Genomic DNA, 15,768 nt, shown 5'->3' with positions numbered 1-15,768 from the left:
AATCTGTCAGAAGTAATGTTTGATCTTAAAAGTTTACATGTTGGGGCTGGAGAGATAGCTCAGCAGTTAAAAGCACTGACTGAACTTCCAGAAGTTCTGAGTTCAATTCCCAGCAACCACATGGTGGCTCACAACCATCTGTAACAGGATCCAATGCCCTCTTCTGGTGTGTCTGAAGAGAGCTATAATGTACTCACATAAAATAAATAAATAAATCTTTAAAAAAGTTTACATGTTTATATATAAATATATGTGTATACACATACATATACACACATACGTGTGTGTTCATATCCTAATACGTGCACATTTAAGTAACATATTTAAGTATCCCATGTGGCTTCAAAGAGTTATTTGGGTTGTTCTGTTTTATTTCTGAAACAGGGTCTCACTGGTCCAGAATTTTATGTGTGGCCTTAAATCTGTGATGCTCCTCTTGCCTCTGCCTGCTGGAATTAGGGGTGTGTGCTACCATGCCTGGTTCTTATCAAGGTAAAAATGAACATTCTAGATGACAGCAAATTAATCATCATGTAAGCAAAATGGTCAAATCCTTATAAAATGCTATTCAATATAGTCTTATTCTATAATTCTTAGTTCTCCTTTGTCACACAGAAAGTTTAAGACATTTCAATCTATGACCGTCAATCACATTTTCTAACAAAAGGAAAACTAGCACCCTCTACTTCAGAAGTGCTAGCTCATACTTATAATTCCCAGGATTTGGGAGATCAGGGTAGGAAGATCACACTGAGTTCAAGAACATACTGGGCCAAAGAAACCCTATCTTCAAACAAATAAGTAACTAAACAAAAGCTTACACATTAGTAAAAGAGCAAAGCTTGTCTTCATTGCCAACACTGTTAAGAAAGGATGGTCCTGTAAAGCCTATATACCTAGTGGACTGGGACAAGAGCTCATTGGTAAAGTGTTCACAGCACAAGCATGAGGACCTGACTTTGGATTATTAGTCAAGCAGAGACAGGTCCCCAGAACTTGATGGTCAACCAATACAGCCAATCAGTGAGTTTCAGGGGAGATGAGGTAGAGATGGGGGAAAAAAACACCTGATGTTGACATCTGGCTTCCATATATACACACTCACACAGAGATATCATGCACCTAATTCTAGAGCGACAGAGACAGATAGACTATGAACCTAATTCTAAAAAAGAGAAAATGTATTCACTCTCAATTTTACAAAACTCAGAACTAATTTACATAATCAGAAGCAAGGGGCAAAGTGTGCTAAGAATGAATATGATGTATTATTATTTGCATATTATACAAATATACAATTTTCTTTTTTCTTTCTTTTTTTTGTTTTTTTGTTTTTGTTTTGTTTTTTTTCAAGACAGGATTTCTCTGTATAGCCCTGGCTATCCTGGAACTCACTCTGTAGACCAGGCTGGCCTCAAACTCAGAAATCCACCTGCCTCTGCCTCCCAAGTGCTGGGATTAAAGGCGTGTGCCACCAACACCCGGCCATAATACAATTTTTAATTAAAAAGAAAATTGTAGCTGGGCAGTGGTGGCGCATGCCTTTAATCCCAGCACATGGGAGGCAGAGGCAGGTGGATTTCTGAGTTTGAGGCCAGCCTGGTCTACAGAGTGAGTTCCAGGACAGCCAGGGCTACACAGAGAAAAACTCTGTCTCAAAACAAAACAAAACAAAAAACAAACAAACAAACAAAAAACCATATTATGCTTCATAGTGACGCCGAGAGACAGCTGAAGTTGGTGTCTGTTAGACCCTAGCTGCTAACATGCAGTATGCCTAGAGCCAATATATCGGGGGAATACATAAACGAGAGGAAGGAGGGCAGTGCTGAGTATATCCTCCCTACGAGATACGTCGGGGAGATGATGGATGGCATGTTTCACGGAGAAGGAACCCTGTTCTTCCCCAGTGGGAGCCAATTCGATGCTACCTGGAAGAAGGGATTGGTGGTGAAGGTTCTCTCTCAGCTCACCAACATGGACCCACCCAGAAAAATCCCCCTGGGCTAGTATGACTGTGGAGATGGCTTCTATAACCAGGGTCATCAAGGATTATCGGAACTGCTTTCTGAAAAATTGGCACACAAACTATTCAGGAAGCAGAGCCACCACTCACTCAGCCCTCCAGCTCAGATATCAGGACCTTCAGCCCATATACAGCAATGCCTCCAGCTAATGAAGTGAATCTCTGGGATGCACCACATCCTCTTCATCTCCTCTGCTGCCTTGCTAGGCCTGGTTCCCATCAGGCTCCTCTTGCCACCCCATCTGCCCTAACCTCCTACTTTCAAGGATTGGTTTGTCAATGCATCACCCACACTGCAGTTTGCAGCAAAAAATTCACCATACACACACACACACACACACACACACACACACACACACACAATATTATGGCTGAAAAGACTGCTCAGCAGTTAAGAGCCTTTACTGCTCATATAAAAAAAATTCAAGTTTTGTTCCCAGCATCCACATCATGCAGCTTACGATCATCTGTAACTCCAGCACCAGGGGATCCAAGGCTCACTTCCGGCCTCTGTGGGCACTGCATGCATGTGCACAAACCTCTGCACAGACACGCACCATGCACACAATTTTGTAAAGAAATAACTCTTTTAAAATATATTGCCTTTTGGAGAAGTATGAACAGATCAACTTAGCACAAGCCCAATTTTAAATTATATATATTTTAAATTTAAAATAAAGATTTGGACCTTGGGCCAGGCAGTGGTGACGCATGCCTTTAATCCTAGCACTTGGGAGGCAGAGACAGGCAGATTTCTGTGTTCAAGGCCAGCCTGGTCTACAGAGTGAGTTCTAGGGCAGCCAGGGCTACACAGAGAAACCCAGTTTCGAAAAAAAAGAAAAAAAGATTTGGACCTTGGCTAAGGATACTCTTCTTGTTTAAACACTTGTGTGCATGTTTACATGGGGATTAAAGGACAGTCTGTGGGACTCTGTTCTCTCCTTATAACACGTGGGTCTGGGGACTGAACTCAGGTCATGAGGCTTGAAGCACCTTTACCTGCTAAGCCATCTTACCAGCCACAGATATTCTCTAACACTGACTTTAAAACAGATGATATAGAAGGAGCAAAGAAATGCTTCAATGGTTAAGAAGGTGTATTTCTTTTACAGAGAATCTAGGTTTGATTCCCAGTACCCATAGGAAGAGTATAGCCATTTGCAACTCTAGTTCCAGGGTATTTAACTCCTATTTTATTTATGGTCTCTGCAGGTACCAGGTGTGCACGGTGAACATATATATATTCATGTATATACATATGTACATACAAATATATATATATATATATATATATGTACAGGCAAAACATTCATACTCTATAAAATATTTACATAAATAAATAAATATGGCAGAAAATGGCAATGTTATTTTTCTGTGCTCTTAACGCCTGAGCCATCTCTCCAGCTCCTGTAAATTTAATTTTTAAATGTTTTGAAAGATTAGGTAGAGTCTACCTCTGAAGTAAAATTAGGCTCTAACTCTATGCATGTAAAATGTATTTCACATCACATATACTTTTCTAGTGTATATCTACAAGACAAATAAATATTCTATAAGCCTCAACTAGTAGTTACTTTTAATTGAAATAACAATCAGCAAAAGAAAGTTTCAAAAATAGTGTTTCCAATAGGAGGACTCATTAAAACTCACACATAACGTAAGATGTTTTAATGATCTTTAAGTCATCTTAAAACAAAACCAGTTATACAGCAGACATGTTGGCATAGACTTGACGTCCCAGCTACTGGAAAGGCTAAGGCAGAGGGATTATAATTTCAAGGCATTCCTGGACTATAGGATGAACTAACAGCCTATGCAATTTAGTGAAACCCTATCTTAAAATAAAACTAAAAAGCTGTAGAAATAACTCAGTGGTGGACTGCTTGCCAAATATTGTCCTACAAATATCTAGAAGGTCCTAAATTTGAATTTTTTTCTCTTCTGATGAATTCTCCATTTGTGGACATTATAAGAGCTAACACATCAGCTTCATATTTGAAGCATATACTAATTCCCAAATGAAAATGTAAAGGTTCTAACTTGACACTAAACTAAGAGACAATACTAAAAAGTCATTTGCTGGCATTTGCTTCAGGAATAAGACAGAGACTACTAAACCTTCAAGCAAAATTCACATTTTCCATAACATGGGCTTGATTTTAACTTCTTAATGTGATCTCTGTTTCAAAGATAAGGCCACTAATAAACATGCTAACAAATCATGAGGGGAAAGGCCTAGTAATCCTAATGTACATTAATACCAATATTCATATTTACTAAAAACTAGACAGAGGAAACAATGGTAAACCCTGAAAATACTTATACATTAAAAAATCTGTTTATTGTAAAAAGACGGTATTACTTCTAACCAATGAAGGAGAAGAAGAGGAGGAGGGAGGAAGTAGAAGGGGAGGAGGTGGAAGAAGAGGAAGAAGAGGTAGTGGTAGTAGTGGTAGTGGTCATCATCGTCGTCAGGGAAGCCAGTCCTACTGCCAGAGATGTATGAAATATTAGGCATGCACAGTGATGGCCATAAAAAGTAATACACAAATATGAAAATGCTTTCTTGATGTAATGTCAATTAGAAATCAAGCTAGAAAATTTCATAGTGAGTAGTTACAGCTACAAAGCTTATAGAGGAAAAATTAAAAATAAACACCAATAATTTTATTTCCTATAGTGCAATAATAATAAAGGCCTCACCTCTTAATACTCTCGCATTGGGGATTAAATTTCAACACATGAATTTTGGGTGACATCAACATCAAGACCATAGACAGCATTTTCCTCTTACTCCTAATCTTTCTTGAGATAGGTTTTCACTATATAGCCATTGCCAGTATGTAGAACAGGCTAGCCTCGAACTCCCAAGTGCTGGGATTAAAGGAGTGCACATCTTTCTCTGAGACAGGGTCTCACTAGGCAGCTCTGACTGTCCTGGAACACGCTATGTAGACCAGACTGAGATTTCCCCTCTCTGCTTTTCAAATGCTGGGATTGAAGGCATGCTTCACTATACACCTGGCTTCATTCTACTCTTAATTAGGGGTTTTCATGAAAGTATATAGAGAAGAGATATCCCCACAATTGTTTTTTGTTTTGCTTTTGATAATCTGCATAACATACACATCAAGCCATTTTGATACTTGAATTGTACATTCCTGAACAGTAATCACCCATTAAATATATGCACAAAGTAAAATTAGCAAAAAATAAATCTTTTTATGATAGGACTCAAACCCAAGGCCCTCTGCATTACTAAGCTGCACCCCAACCCCAACACAAACTTATTTTTTCTAATTGTCAAACAATCAAAATATACATATGAGGATGTTCATTCATTTAAACATGTACTGTTTGTTAAGTATCAAGTCTCTCTCTCTCTCTCTTTTTTTTTTTTTGGAGACAGGGTTTCTCTGTATAGCTCTGGCTGTCCTGGAACTCACTCTGTAGATCAGGCTGGCCTTGAACTCAGAAATCCTCCTGCCTCTACCTCTCAAGTGCTGGGATTAAAGGCATGTACCACCACCGATAGGCTTAGTACCAAGTCTCTTGCTTGATGACTTTGATCACTTTGAATAAGACAGACCTTGCCCTTCAAGTCACATGACTAGAAGGTGGTTATGAAAAACATTGCTGAACAAAATCACAAGTGGTACAAAAAAAGACATACAATAACTATAAAAGCAATACTGTGAGAGAATGAGAACACAGTGATAGGAAACACAGGGCTGGCTATAAAAGCAACTTTTGGCTTCTACCCTATAGCTATTGGACCAGGAAGAATGAAGTCAGACATATTTAGGAAGTATATCAAGAACATAAGAACAAGTGTACTCTTAGTACTCCAAAATATGTCAACAAGTCTTTGGCAAAATAATCCCTGTCCTATTAGCCCATGAAAGCTGTCTTAAACAAGATTCATGTCATTTTATATAAATACAAATTTTGTGAAGCTACTAGTGTACTTTAAAAAATTATAAATATTTCTCCTTCCTAAGAATGTAATCCAAAATACTTATTACACCCTAGTAGGTAATTTACCAGAAGATCAGGCCTAGTGACTGCTAGCTGATGTTTGTTCCCAACTGAGCAACTGCAGTAATAACTAGCCAGAGTGTAATGTCCTAAAAATCACCAGCCTACTACAGGATGTAAACATACCTGCCATGACTATTAAACCAAAAAAATATAAACCAATAAGATAATCCTATTCAGGCATGCAGTAGTGGTGCATGCCTCTAATCCCAGCACTCAAGAGCTAGAAGCAGAAATATATGAGTGAGTTTGAGGCCAGCCTGATCTACAGAGCAAGTTCTAGGACAGCCAGAGACACACAGAGAAACTCTGTTTCAAACCCTCCACTACCCCCCAAAAAGGAAATTAATCCTACTCTTGAATCTTTTATTGCCCTTTCCATAATACTTTGAAGTATCAACATATCTCCTATTATAGTTTGAAAGACTCTGAAATGATCAGAACGCACTGAAACTACATGAAAAGTCCATGACTTTCACCAGCAACTCCTGTTCTTACTTACAGAATAGTAATGAGTTGCTAGAACTCACAGAAACTACAAGTCGAGGACTTTCACTAGCAACTCCTGTTCTTATAGGATGGCAATGAATCACTGGCTGTGACAAATGAACATTTGTTAGATAGTAGTGGCACCCAACATTAATAAGCAAAATATCTGCCATGCTTAATATACCTTCACAAAGCACTCACTTCTGACAGTCTGCATCATGACCACACTATATTTGTAAAGTGGGTGAAAGATCAGTATTTATGAAAATAGATTTCTCCAAGATCAAAATGAATCAGATAGATATAAGTAAAAACTAACTGCCCTGAATCACACAATGTTCTATCATAATAAACAGACAGAAGCAACTGTCCAAGAAACTTACAAACCCCAGTATTAAAAACATATACCTACAGCACCCAGCCTGTAATCAAAACACTTAAAAATATGGCAGGATTGTAAGTTAGTTCAAGGCCATTCTGGGCAACAGTGAAATCTAGGCCACTTTGTGCTATATAGTAGACTTGTTAAAAAACATGCCCATGCGTTTAATCCCAGCACTTGGGAGGCAAAGGCAGGATGGGTTTTCTGAGTTTCAGGCCAGCCAGTCTAACACAAAGAAACCCTGTCTTGAAAATCCAAAAGACAGACAGAGAGAGAGACCAACCAACTGACCGTATGACCAAGACAAATTTTTACAATAAGCCAAACAAGAAGCAACAATATAGTTGTCCTCTGACTTCTACATGTAGAAATACACACATACACACACACAGAGTAATCTTTTTTTTTGGTTTTTCAAGACAGGGTTTCTCTGTGTAGCCCTGGCTGTCCTGGAACTCACTCTGTAGACCAGGCTGGCCTCGAACTCAGAAATCCGCCTGCCTCTGCCTCCCAAGTGCTGGGATTAAAGGCATGCGCCACCACTGCCCGGCAGAGTAATCATTTTTTACATGAGTAGTGATTTTTGATAAAATGATGTCACAACACCCCAATTTATGCATAATCCCTACATAGTCTCTGACAATGATGTCCACTTTTTTTTTAGATTGGGTCTGGTTTTTTGTTTGTTTCTTATTATTCATTTGACATCCCAATACCAATGCTCCTCTCCCCCCCAAATACCCCCTTATGGAGACCCCCCCATGTCTAAAATTCTTTATAGGTAAAGAAAAATAAGGATTTCACGTAAGATCTGTTATTCTTGTCTGTCTTTAACTTTTGACCTAGTTTCCTCCTCTTTTAGTGTACAGCCATCAGGAATGGCAGTTGTGGTCTTTCCCCAGTAAACTAAGGGAGGTAAGAGGTTATGCCTTCCAGGACTCAGCTGTTAAAAGCACTGGCTGCTCTTCTACAGGACCCTAGATGGCTCACGACCACCCTTAATTCCAAGTTCAGGAAACCCAATACCTCTTCTAGCCTCCATGGGCACAAGGTACATATATAGTGCAGACATGCATGTAGGCAAAAACACCCATACAATAAAAATTAAGTCAAAAAAACAAAGCATAAGAGGAACAAACTCATGTGTTCAGCCATAGCTGGATTCCAACCTAGTTACTGCAACTACATTATTTCAAAGCCTGACAACTGGTCTGAAATGCTATGTTGTAGTAACATGTCAGTCTGCTATGACAGTAAATTTATAAACACAACCCACATTAGCATATCATTTATTATGTTTTTAGGATCTCTAAACAAAAAGTAATCTGCCACAACAGTGTACCAAGAATGAAAAGCTATATGGCATTTGCACATACTATTTTTAATTAACATATCTCTCTAAAACCAATACTATACGTTAAAAAATAAAACTTTATAAGTCTAGGCACTTACATTGTTAAAGTTTAAGTAGTAATGTCTTTTTTTTAAGATTTATTTATTATTATATCTAAGTACACTGTAGCTGCCTTCAGATGCACCAGAAGAGAGCGTTAGATCTCATTACGGATGGTTGTGAGCCACCATGTGGTTGCTGGGATTTGAACTCAGGACCTTTGGAAGAGCAGTCAGTGCTCTTAACCGCTCAGCCATCTTTCCAGCCTTTTTTTTTTTTTTAAGTTTTTTTTGAGACAGGGTTTCTCTATGCAGCCTTGGCTGTCCCGAAACGTGATATGTAGACCAACGTAGTCTCGAACTCAAAAGATCCACAAGCTTCTGCCACCACCATCCAGCTCACAAATTAAGTTTTAACACTAACTTCAAGTAATCTTTTATTTGGTTGGTTGGTTGATTTTTTTTTATTTTGAGACAAGGTCTTCATAACAGTCTTAGCTAGGTTGGAACATTGTAGGCCAGGCTGGCCTGGAAATCATGGCAATCCTCCTGCTTCAACCTTCAGAGTGCTGCACCAAGCCTAGCTTTCATATATTCATTTCATTTTTTGAAGGTTTATTCTTATTCTATTTTAATTATGTGTAGCTGTGTATGTCTGTGTGTAGGAATGTACATGTGAGTGCTGGTGCCTCAGCAGCCAGAGATACTAGATCTCCACCTGGAACCACCCTTAACAATTGTTTGAGTCACTTTACATTGATTCTGGAAACCGAACTCAGGTCCTTTGGAAGAGCAGCAAATACTCTTAATCTCCGAGGCAATAATCTCTCAAGCTCTCAAGTATTCATTTTAAAATTTACTTTTCATTCAAGATTATAGAATAATTAAAATTTTCAGACCAGCAAAAAAAAAAAAAAAAAAAAAAAAAAAAAATTACCCTAATGAACACATCATTAGTAAGACAGATAGCATTCCTATATGACATTTACCTTAAGGAAAAAAGTACTAGCTAGTACCTTTACTATCTAAAACATTTTAGGGTGCTTCAAAAGAAAATAAAACAAAAAAAAAAAAAAAACTAAATAAAAATGAGTTATGACCGGGCCGTGGTGGCGCACACCTTTAAGCCCAGCACTTGGGAGGCAGAGGCAGGTGGATTTCTGAGTTTGAGGCCAGCCTGGTCTACAGAGTGAGCTCCAGGACAGCCAGGGCTACAGAGAAACCCTGTCTCGGAAAAAAAAAAAAAATGAGTTATGATACTAAAACTTGCTACAGCCCACCCAAGACATAAAACATACATTTAATACTTTTAAAAGAATCTCTACTAAACAACAGAATGGGAACTTATGAGGGGAATTTAGGAGAAGATGGACTAGGGATGCAGCTCGGTTAGTAAAACACTGGTGTGGCTCCGGGTTCCATGTTCTACAATGCAAGAAAAGGCCACAGGACAGTGAGTGTTCAAAGACTCTTTCAAGTGTTAATTTGAAAAATATAACTAATCTTTAAAAACATACAGACTTTTCTCCTTTTTTTCAGCTCTTTCCACATATGGTAAATTTACTTAGTTCTATCTTATTTCCAAACTGCACATCACAATTCCTTTCCATCTCTGTGCCCTAACATTTTCCACTGTAGAAAAAAAAACGATGAAAATATCCTACCAAACTTTTCAAGCATGTGCAGAAGTCCTTTCCCTTGTAACTGGACTGGCTACCACTTGACTACGAGGCCCTTCAGCACACTTATTTACTCATTCATTCATTCACTCATACCTACGCTCCTCCACTCCTGCAGCAAACAGCCCTTCAGACATCCAACTTCCCACTGCACTCTTCTGTACCAGCATGCCTCCACAAGAGTAACACATTGGCCTACAACAAGATGACCCTCCTCCCGAGGTGCCTTTCCATCCCCCAAAACACAAAGTAGCAAAAAAAAAAGACAAAAAGTTAGTTAAGCTAATTACTAAGGGGGCTGAGAACTCATAGATGAACACATAGGCAAGCACGACAAAGTCTCCCAACAGCCTCAACTTTATCAATACCTCCAATTTCCACCCCCTGAAAAACTCATTAAAAAAAAAAAAAAACTAGAGTAATTTGATGATGAATCAAGGCCCGACTATCTCCTCCTCGAACTCTCTTAAGGGGCGGGGAGGGGGGCAGTAAGAGAGTAAATAAGAAACATAAATTAAAGGGGGGCAAGACATGCATGCTTCTTTCCCTCCCATTCGGCTTCCCATGCTCTCTTCAAAGAACCGGCTAAAGACTGGTCTCTCCTGCCTTCTATCCTTTCTTCCTCACAAGACTGGGCTAGAAACTAGCTATACCCAAGAATCCCCAAACACTCCACACAGCCTTTACTTTCTTAAAAGTTATATACCAAGAAGTTTATCCCTCTGCTGTCCCTGTCAAGTCTCTCAATATCTGTACAACTGACACTACCCAAAATATCTTAAGAGGACAGGTCTCTCATTCTCCTTGCCCCTCAACAGTCACCCTACACCCCAATAATAGTTGCCCTGTCATCTCCCAACAATGTTTACAAGGTCCTTATTTATTCTTGTGCCCATTTTGCCCTAATACCTGTATCTTTAAAAAAAAATACATCCTGCAAGTATCAGGTTCAACCTCATCGTACGCACATACTACACACTAGTCAGTCCTTTCAACCCTCAATTAACATAAAAATCTCGAGTCTTTCCCCCAACATCCTATGATATTCAAAACCAGCAATTCGACCACCAACTCCTCAAGAATACCTTTAAAATCCCTCAGTCTCCTTGCTCTCGTACCCAGGAGCTGCCCAATGATTTATCAAAGCCCTTCTATGCCCGCATATCCACTTCAGCACTCCAGTCTTTCAAACCCTCTAATAGTCTCATCCCTTGGTGCTCACCCGATGACGACTAAGCTTCAGGACCCCCGCTCGCCCTCTCTGCCCCAGTATTCCGAGAAGGCCCTCAACACCCCCGGGGGCTCCCGAACACTGTTTGCAAAGTCCTCCAGCCCGCTCGGCCGTCCCACACCTCAGCTTTCACATTTAAAAATCCCTCGACAGTCGCGCCACTCGCCTCAGCTCCCGGGTCGCCGTCCTTCAGTCTCCCGCCGGCCTGCAGCCCCGGGCCGGCTCCCGGTGTGTGTACTCGGGAAGCCCCGACGCCCGTGCCCGGCCCCTTCCCCCAACACCTCACACCACTGTGGACAAGTATCAGGCGGGCGGCCCGGACTCCCGCCTCCCCTCCCCCACGCCCCCGCGGGTCCCCAACGCCCATGCCGCCGGCCCGGCGCGGCCCGGCGCACTCACATCGGCTCCAGTAACTTAGCCAGCCAGGACTTGAGGGCATCCACATCTTCTATGAGCATGGTGCAGGGAAGGCGGGCTCGGCCGCCGCTTCTATTAAGGCCCGCCGCGGGTCTCCGCTCTCCGCCGCCTCACGTTCCCTCACAGCTCCGAGTGCCCGGACCCACCGGGCATCTTATAGACTTCACCTACTCCCTGGGCCCGGGCCTAACAGGAACTAACCCAAGAGCCCCACTCAACCAAGCACGGAGGCCCAGGTGGGCGGGAGGTAGGGTGAGTGACGGGCAGACTAACCAATAGGCGATAGAGGGCTGCGCGCGGAAGGCCAATCGAAAGGCTCGTTCGCCCCGCCCGCAAGCCGTACCCAGTGAGGGCGGAGGGACCTAGCAAGGTAGGTGGAGAGTTCAGTGAACTCCCGGTGCAAGATGGTATCTTGGAGAAGGTACTGTGTCTCTTAAAGGGTCCACGACTCCTCTTTTGACCATGCCGCCACCCTCGCCCGCAGTACCGGTGTCTGCTGCTGGGAGTGCCTCGGGGAACCCGGAGAGCCCCTCTTCCTGGTTTCTTACGCTCGTTTTTCTCCTGGAAACTCGCTCCGGTGTCCCAAAATGACTCAGCTGTAGTAAATCTGCAGCACAGCGTGCTGTGCGTTTATGTTGGACACATTGCCAAGAAGCAAGATCTTGCTAATTTTTTTTCCCCTTCCTCATACACTCATTTTGATGATCGGTGTTCATGCTTCTGATTTTTTGCTGCTAAGCTTCAATTACAAAAAATTATTCCCTTCCCCCCCAACCCCCCCCCCCCCCCCCCCCGTGTGTGTGTGTGTGTGTGTGTGTGTGTGTGTGTGTGTGTTTGCTTGCTTGCTTGTTTTGTTTTTCTTGAGACAGGGTTTCTCCGTGTAATCCTGGCTGTCCTGGAACTGTGGCCTCGAACACAGTTACCAGCCTCTGCCTCCCGGGTGCTGGGTTTAAACGCACCAGACTAATATCTCTTAATTGCATCTCTAAATTGCAATATTTTCATCCACAAATATCATTTTAAAAAATAATGGCGAAAGTGGTGCGTTGGGAAACCCTGGGGGGGGGGAGGGAGGGAGGGAGGGGGAAGAGAGAGAGAAAGAGACAGAGAGAGAGAAAGAAAGAGAGAGAGAGAATAACAATGGCAAAAAAAAACCTGGGATTTGACAAAAATAGGTAACTGAGTTTTTATTAGATGAGAAATTCTGGCTGGTGTTCTGAAATTAGTGATTTGGCACTGGTGTTAAAATGCTTTATTCAGGGCAGGTGTGGTGGCCCTCTCTAATCCTAGCACTTGGGAGGCAGCGGCAGGCAGATCTCTGTGAGTTTGAGGCAAGTTCCTGGGCTCCGCAGAAAAACTGTCCTTGAAAAACCAAATAAGGCTTATTCAGTAACAAATACAGAGACCCTGTTTGTGTACTAGGATTCCAATGGAGGGGAAACCCTAGATAACTGAACAGTTTGTGGAGTTATGTAATAACATTTGGAAAATACCGAGTGAGCACACATCTCACATAAAAGAGGCAGATCAACACAAAATAAGCAGTTGTACTAACTATACTGATCATAGAGCAAGTGGTATCCAGCTTGCTCTCTATAAAGGGCCAGATGATGGGAACTATTTCTGGTTATGGGAACTTGAAGCCATTCTTGCAACTGCTCAACATGAAATGACTTGGCATGAACCTGGCCATAGATGATATGTAAACCAGTAATTGTGGCTATGTTCCCATAGCATGGAATTCTTATTAAATACAAATGTCAGTTCCATGTCAACTTTTGCATCATGAAATCTCATTTTCCTTGACTTTTGAGACAGGTCTTATTATGTAATACAACACCAGACTAGCCTGAAATTCATCACAATTCTCTTCTCCTGCCTCTGCTTCAAAAAAAAAGCACCCAATATGTGTCAAATCATTTTCAAACATAATTTGTTTTTGTTACTCTTCTTCTACCCTTATTAAGCTTCTTTCTCCCCTTCCATGACCCCCTTTTTGATGTCACGACCTCACTTACACCCAAACAGATCCATGTATGTAAATATTAAAATCTAGGTTCCTAATATGAGAGAGAACATGCGATATTTATCTTTTTTTGGGGGGGGTGGGGGGGGTTTCAAGACAGAGTTTCTCTGTGTAGCCCTGGCTGTCCTGGTACTCACTTTGTAGACCAGGCTGGCCTCGGAACTCAGAAATCCGCCTGCCTATGCCTCCCAAGTGCTGGGATTAAAGGCGTGCGCCACCACCGCCTGGCACAATATTTATCTTTCAGTGTCTTGGATACCTCATTTAATAAAATAATATCCAGACCCAGACCCAGCCATTTTCCTGCAAGTTTCATCATCTTATTTGTCTTTCCAGCCGACTGAAAGCCCATTGTGAGTATGTCGCCCATTGTAAGTATGTTGCCCATTTTCATTAGGCATTTGCCTGCTAATGGCCACCTAGGCTGCTTCCACTTCATGAAGTATTCTTTTTCATTCTTAAAACCACTTAAAAATGTAAATAGCGCTGTAACCCCAAAGTGCAGCAAGACTGGTGCCACCAGAGTCTGGCTTTCTGCCCTCTGCTTGCCTACCCCTTAGATAAAGAATCAAATGGGAAGTTTACTTACAAAGGAAAGAGAAAGCCCAGAGAGATGGACTGCTGTATCCAGACTCACACCTCTACAGGTAGAGCAGAAGTAGCCCCAGAAGGTCTGTGGAAAAGCCCAGAGCTCTTCCATGTGTTGCTGCTTCCTCTTCTCTCTCTCTTCCTCCCCTTCCCTTTTAATGCTTATCCATGTTTTTCTTTCACTTCAGTGGTTACTACGGACATTACCGTAAAACAAAACAAAACAAAACAAAACAAAAACCATACAGCTGGGCAGTGGTGATGCATGCCTTTAATCCCAGCATTTGGGAGGCGGAGGCAGGCAGATTTCTGAGTTCGAGACCAGCCTGGCCTACAGAGTGAGGACCAGGACAGTCAGGGCTACACAGAGAAACCCTGTCTCAAAAAACCAAACCAAACAAACGAACAAACAAACAAAAAACCATCCAAGTTCTAAAAAAGAAACCCTGATGTAGTCATTCATGCTTACAGTGTCACTTGAGTGGTAGAGGAGGAAGAATTAGGAGTTCAAGGCCACTGTCAGCTACACAGTGCATTGATGGTTGTCAGCATGAGCTAGCTACCTGAAATCTTGTCTCAAAAAAAGGACCCCAAGAAAATGAATAAGCAAGTAAATAATATTCAAAGAGTGACTTGATTAGGCCTAGATGTAACCGTATAACTTGGCAGTCTGAGCAGGGTATGACCATTCATGCCTGTAATCCCACCACAGCAGAGGTAGAGGCAGCAGAATGAGCTTCAGGCCAGTTCCTTGTCAGGCTATATAACAAATCCCTATCTTGCTGGGTGGTGGTGGCTCACGCCTTTAATCCTAGCACTTGGGAGGCAGAAGCAGGTGGATCTCTTAATTGGAGGCCAGATATAGAGTTCCAGGACAGCTAGAACTACGCAGAGAAACCATGTCTTGAAAAATAATAAATTGAATGAATGAATGAATGAATGAAAAAAAAAAAACCAGAACAATGTAGAGGGTTAAGAATGCAAGAGTGCACAGGCCCCACTCCTATTGCCGGCCACTTGGGACCTTCACTAACCAGATCCAAGCAGCCTTCAGGGAGCCACAGCTTCTAGTGGTGACTGATCTCAGGGTGGACCACCAGCCCCTCATGGAGGCCTCTTATGTCAACCTGCCCGCCATTGCTCTGTGTAACACAGATTCTCCTCTGCACTATGTGGACATTGCCATCCCATGCAACAACAAGGTACTTGGTATTGCAGAGTTAATGAAGGCACTGGGGAAGCCTTCACTGTCCCCTGCACATTGTTAGAGCTTGGAGTTGAGGTCACATGCTGGCTGATGAACTCACAAGTGTAGGTAGTGTGCTAAATGAGTGGCAAGGTTTTCCCTAACATACCATTCTGATCCAGTGAGTGGAGTTTGATAGTAACCTTTGCTACAAATTAAAAAAAGAGAATGCAAGAGTGTGCACAACTTTAATCCCAGCACTTGGGAGGCAGAGGCAGGCAGATTTCTGAGTTGGAGGCCAGCCTGGTCTACAG

The 15,768-nt window shown here is 41.9% G+C and overlaps 1 protein-coding gene and 1 non-coding gene across 4 annotated transcripts in view; one reads left to right on the top strand and one right to left on the bottom strand.

Moving 5' to 3' along the window:
* The window catches only part of Rbm27 (RNA binding motif protein 27), a 69,806-nt gene extending 57,906 nt beyond the window's left edge, over positions 1-11,900 (bottom strand). For all 3 annotated transcript variants that reach the window (XM_031365572.1, XM_031365573.1, XM_031365574.1), the window contains exon 1: positions 11,637-11,900. In XM_031365572.1, the coding sequence (XP_031221432.1) occupies positions 11,637-11,695 (59 nt within the window). In that variant the 5' untranslated portion in view covers positions 11,696-11,900. The remainder of the gene's footprint in view (positions 1-11,636) is intronic.
* A 3,621-nt stretch (positions 11,901-15,521) lies between these two features.
* Positions 15,522-15,670, top strand: LOC116087862. The gene has a single exon (XR_004117654.1). It is a non-coding gene; the product is annotated as a small nucleolar RNA SNORA62/SNORA6 family (small nucleolar RNA).
* The last annotated feature ends 98 nt before the right edge of the window (positions 15,671-15,768 follow it).

This window comes from Mastomys coucha, unplaced genomic scaffold (assembly GCF_008632895.1).
Source record: "Mastomys coucha isolate ucsf_1 unplaced genomic scaffold, UCSF_Mcou_1 pScaffold13, whole genome shotgun sequence".
Lineage (NCBI taxonomy): Eukaryota > Metazoa > Chordata > Mammalia > Rodentia > Muridae > Mastomys > Mastomys coucha.
This window is presented reverse-complemented; position numbering and strand designations above follow the sequence as displayed.